This window comes from Neophocaena asiaeorientalis, unplaced genomic scaffold (genome assembly GCF_003031525.2).
Source record: "Neophocaena asiaeorientalis asiaeorientalis breed wild unplaced genomic scaffold, Neophocaena_asiaeorientalis_V1.1 scaffold82, whole genome shotgun sequence".
Taxonomy (NCBI): Eukaryota; Metazoa; Chordata; class Mammalia; order Artiodactyla; family Phocoenidae; genus Neophocaena; species Neophocaena asiaeorientalis.
This window is the reverse complement of record NW_020173068.1, coordinates 4241432-4254971: the sequence shown is the minus strand read 5'-3', so window position 1 is coordinate 4254971 and position 13540 is coordinate 4241432. Positions and strand designations below refer to the sequence as shown.

The 13540-nt window shown below is 55.9% G+C and overlaps 1 protein-coding gene across 1 annotated transcript; it reads right to left on the bottom strand.

The window, feature by feature from the left end:
* Positions 1-248: 248 nt before the first annotated feature.
* MYLK2 (myosin light chain kinase 2) lies at positions 249-12517 on the bottom strand. Its single transcript, XM_024743218.1, has 12 exons — positions 12466-12517; positions 11514-11988; positions 10200-10501; positions 8524-8629; positions 7867-7960; positions 5566-5675; positions 5343-5484; positions 2490-2560; positions 2240-2368; positions 1603-1755; positions 1274-1406; positions 249-329 (listed from the first exon to the last, which is right to left on the bottom strand). The coding sequence occupies exons 1-12, from the start codon at positions 12515-12517 to the stop codon at positions 249-251; spliced, it is 1848 nt and encodes a 615-aa protein (XP_024598986.1).
* Between the last annotated feature and the right edge of the window lie 1023 nt (positions 12518-13540).

The following is a 13540-nucleotide window of genomic DNA, read 5'->3' as shown; positions in this document are numbered from 1 at the left end:
GCTGATGGGCTGGAGCCCTGTCTGGGGAGGCATTAGCAGGATGGAGTCAGGCCATATCCGAGGCAGCTCACGTCGGGGAAGCAGTCACTGCGCGGGGGCATGGGAGCCCCGAGCCTCCCAGCCTGGTGCAGCCATGTCCTGGCCAGTCAGCCCCAGCAATCTGGCCCGTCTGCTCCAGCCTTCTGGGCTGTGTGGCCTCAGCCCCGGCCACTGTGCGGCTGCGTCCAGGCCTCAGCTGCTCCTGGGGCTCAGACCCCCAGAGCCATCAGTGACCCTGAGCTGCTGATCTTCTTGAAGCGGTTGGCAGCACTGACAGCAATGAAGTTTTTCTGAGAGATGAGGGAGAGGGGTCCCAGTCAGCAGCAGAGGAGGGGGAAAGTTGTAGGACAGCTGAGTGTCTCCCAAGGTCACCTTCATTCCAGGAGGGCTCCATGCCAGGGAGGGCGCAGTGCCCAAAATGGCCGCAGGGGGCGCCATGACACTGCAGCCTCCAGGACTCCCTCCCTCATTCAACCTGAGTACCCCTCTGCTCAAGGCAGTACAGTGGTTCCTATTTCACTCCAAGTAAAAACCCCTCATCATGGCCGAGTCCCTCCACGCCCTGCCTCCCGATCCTCTTGGACATCTCCCTTACCCCTTGCTTCTTCCACTCCAGCCGTGCTGGCTTCCTACCTGTTCCTCACACTTGACCACCATGCTTCTGCCTCAGGGCCTTTGCACCAGCTGTTCCCTCTGCCTGGCACACTCCTCCTCCCATACCAGCCTGGCTCAGCCCTCACCTCCTTCAGGTTTTTGTTCACATGTTCCTTCTCAGTGTGCCCTCCCTGGCCACCCTACTAAGAAGTGCAGCCTCTCCCCAGAACTCCTGACCATCCTTATTTTTTTCTAGAGCCCTTCCTTAACTCCTTTTAGCAACTCTCCATCCTCTACCAAAAGCAAGTCCACAAAGCCTGAAATCCTTGTCTCTTTGTCCACTGCTGTATCCCCAGTGCCTAGAGGTAGTGTACGCTCAAGAAATATTTGTGAAATGAGGGGAGGAAGCCTGTGATGGGTTCAGAGACCTTTTCCTGAGCCCGAGCCACAAATGGACACCCCTCCCTACGGTGGAGATGGGTGGGTGGAGGGCCACTACCCAGGGCAGTAGCCAGCCCAGGACAAGAAGAGAAAAGCCAATTCTGTTTTCCAGACCGAACCGGCTGACACAGGGCTAGTGGGGCCAGGACTCTTCCTGCCCTGTATCCCCCGCTCCGCCCCACCCTCAGTTCTGTGGTACCTTCCAGCGCCTCTTCATGAGGTATTTCTTAAGCAAGATCTGGGACTTGAGGCGTCGGTTACAGCGCTTGGCTTTCTCTGCCAGATTGTTGAGCCAGGGGTGGGTGAGGCACTGGGCAGCGTTCATCCGGGCTCTGTGGGGGGGGGGGGCAGTGCGGTGAGGGTGGGTGGCAGGCCAGGGAGGCACCACCCCACTGGCCTCCTGGCCCAGTTCCCGCCCAGCTGGCACACACACACACATACACACACACACACAGACACACACAGACACACACACACACACACACTGGGCTTGCACACACGGGGTTCGTGTCCTGGGGTGAGCCTCACCTCTGGTCCTTGACGATGAGGTTGGAGACAAAGTCTTTGGCCTCGTCTGACACGGCCTCAAAGGTCTCCTCATCAAAGTACCAGTTGCCCGATAGAACGTTGTTCAGGGTCTCGGTGTCGTCGTCTCCCAGGAAGGGGGAGAGGCCACTCAGCCTAGAGGGAGGGGTTGGCAGGGAACAGGGAGGTGAGATTGGGTCAGTGATGGGGACAGAGCCTAGGAAGCAGCACCGTGCACTGAAAAGACCCCCAGCCTCTCATATGGGACAGACCTGGGTTTGAATCTGGCTGGGTGACCTTGGGCAAGTCACTTCCCCTCTCTGAGCCTCACTCTTCTCATCTGTAAAATGGGCATAATCATCCCAGCTTCCCAGGGTTAGAGTGAAGAAGAGGAATGATGAGTGCACTGGGTCATCAAAGCTCTGCTGCCCAGAGCCCTGGGCTGGGACACTATGCCTTTGGGGGCCTTGGTTTCTCCATCTATAAAATGGGTACAGAGTTCCCTTTCCTGGTTCACCCTAGCACGCCCAATGCCCCACAAACCCCTGACTGAGGGAGTGGGGAGGTGGAAGCAATCTAGGCCTCAGCTGCCCACCCATGTGCCCCAACCCCATAAACAACAGGCACCCTCAGGACTCACAGCATGTAGGTGATGACCCCCAGGCTCCACATGTCTGTCTTATCAGAGATTTGGTCATAATTCACCACTTCAGGTGACAGGAATTCTGGGGTCCCAAAATTCACTTTCAGCTTCTCGTTGGGGTTATACCTGGAGGTGAGGCCAAGAGCTCAGAGCACAACTCCCAGGCCATTCCCAGACACCCTCCAACCTTCCCCCAGCCCTGCCCACCTCGAGGCTGGCCCTGCCATGCCACCCACCCAGGTGGTACCTCCGTGCCAGGCCGAAGTCAATGATCTTCACCAAATGGCCCGTGGTGTTGACACACAGGATGTTCTCTGGCTGAGGAGAAGGGGGTGGCCTGGATTGACCTCTGACCTGGCTCACCCTCCCTCCCCGCCCAGGTCCATCCAAGTCCCAGGCTCCCGGGACTAGAGGCCCAGGCTGCCAGAGTGGACAGCCCATCAGAGACCCTCAGACCTGCCTGCTCCAGGCAAAGAGGAGGATCCTGACGCCCGAGAGGGGCTCTTCCAGGGCAGGAACCACCTTCTCCAGGCCTCCTTGCTCCCCACCCTCAGCGTCTAACAAAGCGCCCAGCAGACACTCAACCAAGGCTCCCAGAAATCCTGTGCCCCAAGCACAGGTGAATATGTGAGTCACATGCAAGGCTAGTCCCTCCCACTCTGGGCCTCCATTTCCTCTTCATGTAACACAAGGACAGAGGACTAACCTGAGGTTGCAGGGCAGAAACATTGTAAGTAGTTAACAGTGGTTAAAAGGCAGATTTTGCGCAAAAACCCTGATTTCCAGCACCTCCTGAAACACTGGAAGCCCCAGCCGCATGGCTACACACGGCTTGGGGGGAGTTGCCCCTGAGCCCTGTGATGGGCAGAAGTCCTCCACTCCCCCGGGGCCTCCACCTCGTTTAATGGGGTTCTGTTCTTCGTCTGGGCTTCGTGTGCATCTGACTTGAGGCCCCAAATGATAGGTTTTCTGAAGGTCCTTTCACACTGCTGCACTCATTCAGAGCCGGATGCTAGTGACTTCAGCAGCCCAACCCAGTGCTCCCCGAAACAGGGAAAGGAAAGAAAGGCCCCAGGACACAATTGGTAGAGGAAATGAGACAGATTCAGACCTCCTTTTGGAGGACAGGGGACTTCCTGAAAAGCCCTGCAGCCAGAGCCCTGGGAAGTGCCTTCAGGCTATGGTTCACCCAAGTTACTTCACGTGAAACCCTTTATTGATGAAAACCTTACTGCTTTCCTGAAAAAAACACACTTTAGGATACAGAGACTTAAGGTTGACCTTCTTCCCAGGACACTGCATTTTAATTGGAGACCCTGCCCTACCCCAAAGAAAATGGCTTTCACGGGAGAAGGGCAGGCTCCGATGCCACCACGCAGGCACCCACTCTGTCCAGAAACTCAGGAGTCACCCACACTCCTTCCTTTCCCTCTGTCCTCCCCCATCCAAACCATCAGAAACCCGGCTGGCTCTATTTTCAGAATGCATCCATCATCTGACCACTTCCCATCCCTCCCCCACTGCCACTGGTTCCAGCCCCATCATCTCTCTCCTGGCTTATTATGACCGCCTCCTAAATGCCCTGCTGCCACGGTGGCCCCACTGAAACTCATCTCTTTACCCTCCTCGCTTCCTCGCTTGTCAGTGGGGATGATAACAGCACACCTGACCCAACGGGCTGTCACACACTCTGAACACACCCTGAGCAGCTCTGACCCCTAGTAAGCACGGTGCAGGTGTTAGCCCACAGCAGCGGGAGCATCTCCTGCTTTGGACCTCGAATGCTCCAGCCCTTGCCTGCTTCTCCAGTTACGCCTTGTATGTTTCCCCATTACTCTCACATACTTTTTCATAACGCTTTTAATGGTTTAAAATGATCTCTTCATTGGGTTATTACTGTATGAGTGTCTGTTTCCCCCACTGACCTGTAGGCTCCGTGGGACAGGGGCGTGTCCTCACCATCTTGATGGCGATGCCCATGCTCCGCACTGTACACAGTAGCACAGGAGCAGGTACTTGGCACGTATCTACCAAGTGAATGAACGAAAGGACCATCCACTTTGCTAACCCACATCAGTGTTCAGAATTCATCTTCTCCACTAGCCTTGCCACTGATCCCACGAACATTAACACCTGCCATAAGGATGGGGCTACCCACTACTCATGGGGCTCCTGCCCACTCCACGCCACGGCCATGTCTCTCAGCTCCAGACAGCCACTGCCAGCTGATCAGAGGTGGTGGGACGCGTAAAATCTATTTGCTCTCCCTGAACTGCTACATGCAGGGTACTAATGAGCAAGGTCAGAAGAGAGACCTAATCTTTCACTACACATTTCGTTAGCACCTGCCACGTGTGTATTGCTGCACTGACACTACACTTACTGATGTGTTTTTCTGACTCCCCTTCTAGAATGTAAGCTCCATGAGGGCAGGCGTTTTTATCTATTTTGTTCACCACTGGATCTCCACCACCTAGAACACTGCCTGGCATCTAGTAGGCCCTCAACAGATATTTTTGGAATAAATGAACAAACATTCGCAGTGCCTGTCAGAGGCCTGCACTGAGGCAGGCGCTTTTGCAACGCTTATCAGCAAGTTTCACGTGTGAGACACTGAGTGTGGGGCAAGAGACCCCTTCAGCAAGTACTTAGTACCAGACTAGGAGCTCCTGAGAGCTGGGACCAAGTTTTTTTTGCTCTCTGATGTGTCCCCTGGCTCCTGGTACTTACTAAATGCTCGATAAACCCTTTTTTTTTTTTTTTTGCGATACGCAGGCCTCTCACTGCTGTGGCCTCTCCCGTTGCGGAGCACAGGCTCCGGACGCGCAGGCTCAGCGGCCATGGCTCACGGGCCCCACCGCTCCGCGGCATGTGGGCTCTTCCCGAACCGGGGCACGACCCCGCGTCCCCTGCATCGGCAGGTAGAGTCACAACAACAGCACCACCAGGGAAGCCCTCAATACACCCTTTTTGTATCTACAGATGGAAGGCTGGATGGAGGAGGAGGAGGGGCTGGGGGATGGAGGGATGGCTGGCTGCGACGCTGGTCTCAGGTGGTTGGGGGCCACTCCCGACCCCTCCCGGGAGCCCCCCCCAGTACCTTGAGGTCCAGGTGCAGAACCCTCATCTTGTGCATAAAGAGGATCCCGTCGCAGATCTGCCGGACAAACACCATGGTGTCCACCTCAGTCAGCTGGTAGTCCTCGTCCACAATCCTCTCGAAGAGCTCGCCGCCCTCGATGCTGTGTGCACAGACCCCTCTGCAGGCTTGCTTCAGGGCCCACTGCCCCCTCCCCAGGCCCCACCCCACTGACGGCACTCACTACTCCATGAAGAGGACGATCTCGTGCGAGGTCTCAATGGCTGCATAGAGCTGGATCAGGTTGCGGTGGTTCAGCTGGTTCATAACCTCGATCTCAAGCATCACCATTTCCTGGGGACCAGGGAAGTCAGGGGTACCATCCGAGCATCATTACTCCCTACCCTCCACCCGCCACACCTTCGCCCTTGACCAGACCTGTTGGGCCTTGCCTGGACCACTGCCCACCTCCTCCTCGCTGGTCTCCTCGCCTCCCACCTCTCCCCACCCTCAAGCCTGTGTCCTCACCACACAGTCACTCCTGCTGGGACACCTTTCCTTTGCTGGTTCTTCTCTTCCCCCTGGCTGAATAGTGGGCTCCATCCTCCCTGCTCAGCACCACCCGCTCTATACTCTCCACCCAGGCGTTCTCCTCAAGTACCAGGACTTGAAATTCCATCCAAATGTGATTGATTTCCAAATCCAGATCTCCACCCCCGAGTGCTCCTTTAAACTCCAGACACCAATCTCTCCAACTGCCTACCTTCCCTCCCCTTTAATGTCTGACTAACAGGTATCTCAAATCTCTCATGTCCGAAATTAAACTCTTGATACCACCCCTTCCCCACAATTGAGTTGCCCCCAGCTTGCCCATCAGCAAAAGACCATCACTCTTCACCTGGGTGTGCAGGACAAAAAGTTAGGAGCTTTCCCAGATTCCTGTCTTATTCTCACTTCCTCACACCCTTCATCCAACCCATCAGTAAATCCTTTGACTCTACCCTTAAGCTAGATTACAAATCCAATAATTTCTCACCTCCCCCATCACTGCCTTCCTAGTCTCAGCTGCCATTATTTGTCACTTTCAGAAAGTTTGCAAACCAGTGGTCACATCTGTGAAATCAACAATAGTAGGAATATTTACACCAGGGAAATTGGCAAATGCTACAGATCAGGTCTCTTCCTGGAACTATGCCCCCAGAGCATTGGATCACTACCTGGACTGCTCCGTTTTCCCCGTTATTCCATTCCTTGGTTGATATCTCACCTTCCGTGCCACTTCCTCAGAGAGGCCTAACCTCACTTGACCCTATCTGAACAGCCCCCATCGACCCTGTTCCTACTTGGCTTTACTTTTCTTCCTAACGCTTCTCAGTTCCTGACACCATGCTTTTTGTTTTACTTTGGTTTTAGCCATCTGTCCCTGCTCTCTAGCACATCAGGACTTGTTTACTACCATTTTCCTAGCACCTGGCAAATTGAACAGCACAGAAAAAGTGCCCAATAATTAATTAATCAACAGCTGACTCCAATTAATTTACACAGTACCTATGTCTTGAGCATCTATGCTGAGCCAGGTCCATGATAGAGGCCTTGGACCCAGCAGTCAATAACATGGATCCAGGCCCCGTCAAGTGGAAGTGACAGAGAAAGACAGAGTCACATAGAAAATCCATGCTGTTCATATGTGCTCAGAGCCACGGTGAGGAATTCAGGGCTGCAGCACTTCCTCCGGAGCTGCTTCTCCTGCTTCTCCAGGCTTCTGCTGTCTGCTCCCCTGGCCTTGACCTTGACTCAAGCGTTCCCAGCAGGTACCTGCCGTTTCTGGCCCTCAGGCCTTTCTTTCCACAGTCGTCTCTGTTTGAAACTCTCTCCCCTGCCTTCCCCACTGGAAAACAGCTCCTCCTTCTTCAAAGTCTTCATTCAGGAGAAGCTTCCCTGAACCCACAGGTGAGTCAGGAGCCTCCTTTGTGACCCCCCACCCCCACCCCCCACCCCAGCTTTCCTGAATTACAGCTCCCACCATGCCAGCCTGCTAGGTCACCATCACCTCCTCACACACCCGACTCCCTCACTCCACATGAGCCTCTGCCTCATTCATTCAGCCATTCATTCACTCCTTGAACAAACACTGCTCTGAAGCGGGCCTGGGCTGGGTGTTAGAGGCAGAGCCCTTGAGGCCTGTTTACCCTGGTGCTCTCTGAGGGCAGGGATCAACTGACTTCCCTCTGAGACCTCCAGCACCAGCACAGGGCCTGGCCCAGAGCCTGTGCTTATTGGCAGTTATTGACTTGAACCGAACAGAGGGCATGAAGGGGCTAAGTCCCCAGGATAAATTCACTAACCGCGGGGTCAAGTTTATGGTCAGGGGCATCAGGCCCCTGTGGCAGGGCTACCTGTCTGTCTGTCTGTCTATCTGTGTGATATCTTCAGTGCATTAAGCTTCGTACACCAGGCCCCTGGTGCAGATGGGTGGGTGGAGGGAGGTGAGAGGCACCCACTCCAAGGATCCCCTCCCCCTCCCACACAGCCAGACCCCCACTACCTTGTCTTTGGGTGTCTGTTTCTTGATGACCTTGGCTGCTAACTTGAGGCCTGTGGCTTTCTCTGTGCAGGTACAGACTGCTCCAAACTTGCCACTGGAGAGAGAAGAGGCTGGGAATGAGGGAGTTCTAAGGGCCATGGGGTGAGGGGCTGTGCTCTGTTCCCTGTGAGATGGGGGCGCACATCCCAGCCAGCTCCGATTCCCTCCAGAAACTGTGAGCTCTACTGCAGGGACAATGGCTGAACCACATAGACCTCAGGCCCAGGAAGGGTAGGCTCATCAGAGGATGGCCGCTGATGTGCAGCTCGCAGACTGTGGCAGGGAGGGGCCCTGGGCCCTGGGGGAGGGCACCTTCAGGACTTTTAACAAAGCAGGAATCGCCTTGAGCGGGTCAGTGTGGTGCCTGCAACTGAGACACACAGGAAAATAGTATATGCTTCCTATGGGAGACACTGAATGACCAGTGGTGTGTTTGTGTGACAGTGACACACCAGCCATGTGACAGGCTGCACACAAGTGTGACCATGTGGAACGAATTTTGTCCACATGGCTCATGTCCAGTCGGAGTGTCTGGGCCTCTCATGGGGAAGATGTAAGGCCTTGGGGGCTCGATGCTTTCCTGCTGGTGGGCTAGGGGCTTGAGGCCCCAGCTCTCACCCGCCCAGTGCCTCCTTGGAGTTCAGGCTGAACTGACTGCTGATGTTCCCAGTCCTCAGCTCCACGATGCGGTGGGGGAACGGGGCCGGGGGTGGCGGGCAATCATCTGTAGAGCAGAGCAAAGCCATCACAGTCAGTGCCGGGGCTGCTGAGGACCCACCCTGGCACCACACCCTCCTGCCTGGCCTGAGCCCCATCCAGGGAAGTTCAGCGAGTGATACCTGGGGGACAGCTGGCTCCAGGATAGGGGCTAGGGGCCTAGTTTCCAATTTCAGCTCTGCTACCAACACACACCCTCCTTGGGAGGCCTCTGCCTCTGTCAGAGGGGGCCTCAGCTTCTCCCGGCACAACAGTGGGGACAGCTGATTGGACTTCTCGGACCCTCCCACATTATAAGGTATGAAGACTCCATCCCAAGCTATCTGCATTTCCATTAAAGAAAAAAAAAAAAGGCATCTATAATGGTGGAGTGCTCGATAGGGGTTACTATGTCTGTTGCGGTAGGGGATGGGACCTGCCTACCATCCCCTCTAATAACACTGCAAGCTCTCACCAGTTGTGGAATGGGTGTCCTACCTGGACCTGGCCCAGAGGCAGAGTTGGGGGTGGGGTGGGGTGGGGGTGGGCCAGGGATGGAGATGTTGGTAGGGAGAGGCTGCCACCTAGTGACATCATGGGGAACAGCACGGGGAACAGCATGTGGACAGACAGGCTGAGTCATGGGGAATGGAAACCTCTTTATAAATAGCAAGAGGCCGCAGGGAAGCCGGTGATAAATCAGGCGGCCCTTGGAGGTTGTTCAGGTCCGTCACTCGAGGATGTGATTGCAGGGTGGAGTGGGCCCGGAGGTCTGGGCTGCTGCTCAGGGGAGGAGGCAGGGCTCCTGGCTGCCGCCCAGCCGCCTAGGCCCTCCCACCCTGTCTGGGTGGCACTGTGCCGCTCACCAGGCAGGTTGGCGGGTCTCCCAGGGCACCTCAGCCTGGAGAAGGGGGGTTGTCAGGACACTCTGGGCTCTCCTGACCCCATCTCAACCCACCCCCAGCCCTGCCACACTCCTGCCCAGGCCCTTTTCCTATTCACCTGCTCGCCAAGCTCACTCTGCTCAGTGGCTCCCTGCTGCCCGCTGAATAAACCGTCATCACTTAAGGCCATTCCACAGTCCTGCCCCATCTCACGTGCCCAGCTACCTTGGTCACCCTCCCCCCACCACACACACACCTGTGCTCTTCAGCTCAAGAACCCTCTATGGCTCCCAGGAGCCTCCCCACCCGCCCAGGATGCAGTTTAACTACCAAAGCCCGGCACTTGAGCCCTTCTACGGATTGACTTCAAATCCCACTGTCCAGAGAATTGGTGTTGCTCCAATAACGTGCCTGATTTTTTTTTTAAAGCCCCATTTTAGTCAAAGTAGAAGAAAGTAAAAAGTGAGCTCTGGAGTCAGGCTGTCCTGACAGGTTCATATCCTGTTCTAGCTATGGGTTTGGGGTGCCCCACTTCCCTTTTTTTAGCCCTCGTTTCCCCATCTCTCAAAGGGGACCAGGAACTCATACTTCCTGGGGTTGGGTGACAGATGGATCAGGCTGGATGAGGCAGCTCAGAGGGGTTGAGTCCTCTAAGTGGGGAGACATGGGGAGCCTGCTCCCTCTTACCTCAGCCCCAGGGCAGCCCCGGCCTACCCAAAATCTGGAAGCAGTCCTCCTCCCTGGCTGTGGGACTGAGGGCCTGTCCCACCTCCGATCTCTCCGAGGGAACAGCCTGGAACTCGATCCCCCTCGAGGTGTCCCCTTGCACTTCAGCCTGGTCAGCCTGGCCTGGAACCTTCTCTTCTGCTTCCTTCTGGCTGCCTTCCGGGAGGTTCTTCTCTCCTTCTGCTACCTTGGCTGGCTCAGGATCCGTGGGGCCTGGGGTCACGGGCACCCCTTCAAAGATGAGTTCTGATGCCTCATCTGGGGGCTTCTCAGCCAGCGGCTTCTCAGGGCTAGAAGTGAGAACACAGAGGTGACGCCCTCAGCAGCCACAGCCCCGCCAGCAGGCAGGTCTCCCAGAGCCCCATCTGCAATCTGGAGCTAATACGACCCCACCCCCACCCCACACGCGTGGGGTGATGCATCTGAATTCACTTCATACAAAATCAAGGGATGTTAATAATACCCTAAATGTCTATGGGTTTTTTTTTTTTCCTGGCCACGCCACATGGCATGCGAGATCTTAGTTCCCCGACCAGGGATTAACCTGTGCCCCCTGCAGTGGACGCGCGGAGCCCTAACCACTGGACCAACAGGGAATTCCCATGTCTGTGGTTGTTATCTTGCGTATCAATGCACTAATAGATCATTAATAACTGTTAACAGGATTGTTGATTTGGTTAGTCATTATGTGGCAACAATTAGGAAGGTTAGGTAGCTCTTGATTCATAAAACTGTGGTGATGCAATTGATAATGTATTAATGATATTAATTTATATTACCACATAATTCAAACTGATATGGTAAGTGTTATTATTGTGGCTTACGATAAATACATCATTAATAACCTCATTAATACGACTGGCATTCAGGTAAGGATAACGGATTGCACCATGAGACTGGTGCTATAGTATGGTTCTCAGAGTATTGGTAATGATCTATCGGTCTGGTTATTAGTCATCTTTCCAGATTATACCAATAATTCTATTAAGCAGACGGGTTATCTTTTCCTCCTGACATCTCAGTCCTGCCCTTGGTGAGACCCAAGTTCATGGGGTAAGGGGAACTCTGGACTCCAGATGCCTGGAGAAGAGGTCTTTGAGGCCCTCTCCTGCCTGACATTCCAGGCTTCTGTGAACTATCACAAAATCCTGGTTTCTGCAGGGAGACAAAGTGGTCAGGCCGATGCCCAGGACAGAGGGAGGTGAACGTCAGAGCTACCCCATCTAGCAGTGAGTGTGATGGCGGTGCCCAAGACAGAGGAACTGCAGGGCCCCTCCCCGCTCCCGGCCAGGGGCCATTCACCTCGAGATGGCGGCAGGGCAGCTGGGGCTGTGCAGAAAGGCGGGTGAGCCCCTCCTGGCTGCTGCTTGGCCCTCTGCTGCCTTCTTGTGCAGCTTGGGTTCTCCGAGGTCCTGGCTGCCTGGGGTCCCCTGCTTGGCCTCGGGCTTCTTGACACTGACCTCGGCTGTCGCGGTCTCCTGGGGCAGGGCGGCCGGCTGCCCAGCACTGCCCTCCGCAGGCCCCCCACCCAGGTGTCCTTCTCCCTTGGGGTCCTGGCTGCTGGTTGAGGGTTGGGCCAAGGCACTACCCCCTTTCTCTGGGGCTGGGGCTTCAGCATCTTTCTTCATGGTGGGTGGATGAGGTTCTTCCTTTGGGTCTGGGGGACCAATTTCTTTCTCTGGGTCTAGGGGACCAAGTTCTTTCTCTGGGTTTAGGGGATCAGGGTCTTTCTCTGCAGCTGGGGGTCCTTCACCTGCTGCACCTTTAGGTGCCTTGTCTGCAAAGGAGGTGAAACACCAGTCAGGATCCACCCTCCTACACCTCCTTCCCCAGCTAGGCTGGCTGGAGACCAGCTCCAGGCCCAGGTCCCCACCCAGGCCACAATTTGCAAGGGCTTGTCCCACTGAGCCTCTGGGGCCACTCCATGGGCTCTAGAGATGGGCTGCCAAGACCTCGGCGGCCCTGTGTAGGAGGCTCTGGTCTCCTGGTGGGCCTTGATGCCCCTGCCATCCCTCGCCCTGAGTGTTCAGGCGCCAACAATGGGGACTTCATGGTTTCCCAGTCTCTCTGGGGAAGGCTTCATGTTGGCCCTTGATCCAGCCCCACTGTACCAGAGATAACCCTGATTTCTTGGTCCTCCATGCACCATAAAGGAGGCCTCAGGCACAGAATTCCCCCTGAGGAACAGGCCCAACTCTGGATTCAAACAGCCCTTCCCAAGCTCCTCCCTCCATCTCCTGCCCCAGCTTGGCACCTGTTGATGGGCTCTGGACTCCCAGTTCCACTGCTCCGTTTTCTGTCGCCATGAGGTAGGGAGGCGTGTGCTTCTGCTTGTCTAACTCAAGTCTTTCTAGCTGCAGAAAGAAGAGAAAGGTGTGTCGGACTGCAGGATTCCTCCTCCTGTCTGGCTGAGAGGAGGCCAGGGCCAGCTGACTGAGGGGAGAGAGGCACCTGGAGTAGAGAGAGGCAATCTGGTGTGTCTGTCTGTCTCGCAGCGGCTGCCCAGGAGCAGTCCTGGGGCAGTTGTAAGGGATTGGGCCGGGTGGGCAGAGGCGGAGGCAGGGGCACAGGCAGGCAGGCGGGGGCGGAGGAGAGGATCTCTTACACCAGGGGCCATGCAGCTCAGACTGCCACCACCTGTCACTCTTGGCCCCCATTCAGAGGACACGGCATTCTTCCCATGAACTGACTGGGGGGAGAGTGGTGTTGGAACAAGCAGGAAGAGAAAGAGGGAGGGGGCACCTGGGGCCCTGGGGGAGCAGGCTTCTCCCAGGCTTTGCCTGGTATCTCTGGCTTAGACAAGATGTGGGGGGGCTTGAAGAAGAGGGGCTCTCAGGCAGGGCTGAAGGGCAAGACTATGCCCAGGCCAGGCTCTGGCTCTGCCTGCATCTCCTGGGGTTCCCCAGAGCCTGGTTAGAACCACACAGGCCCACAGGTAATCACCCTGACCCCAGCGCCCAGCTCGGTGTCCACAAGCCCTGCTCCTGGCCTCTGGATCTGCTTGGAGCATCTTTGGGTAAAAAATGGTCTCGGGGCACTTGCTCAACGTGCCCATGGGCCTGAAAGCGCTTTCTTTTGAAAATGTCTTCTTCCTGGGCCCCTGGGGAGACGGAGGCTGCCCCAACAGCTGCCCCAAGATGGTCAGTGCTCTCACGCCCCTCCCCTGAGCTGATCCAAGTCTTTTCAATGGCCCGCCTGGAAGGATCCTAGGAGGATCCTAGGATCCTCCACCACAATGGTCACCCAGGGGCCACTCCAGCCCGAGGTGTTCCAAGTGGAGATAGGATGCAGAGAGATATGATCCAAAGGGCCTTCCATTACCCAGGGGC

Coding starts and splice junctions, on each gene's coding strand:
- MYLK2 (XM_024743218.1), bottom strand. CDS start 12,517: ATGGCGACAGAAAACGGAGCAGTGGAACTGGGAGTCCAGAGCCCATCA. Junction 7,961..8,523: donor TCCAAGGAGGCACTGGGCGG/GTGAGAGCTGGG, acceptor TTCTCTCTCCAG/TGGCAAGTTTGGAGCAGTCT. Junction 1,756..2,239: donor GGGGTCATCACCTACATGCT/GTGAGTCCTGAG, acceptor CCCTCCCTCTAG/GCTGAGTGGCCTCTCCCCCT.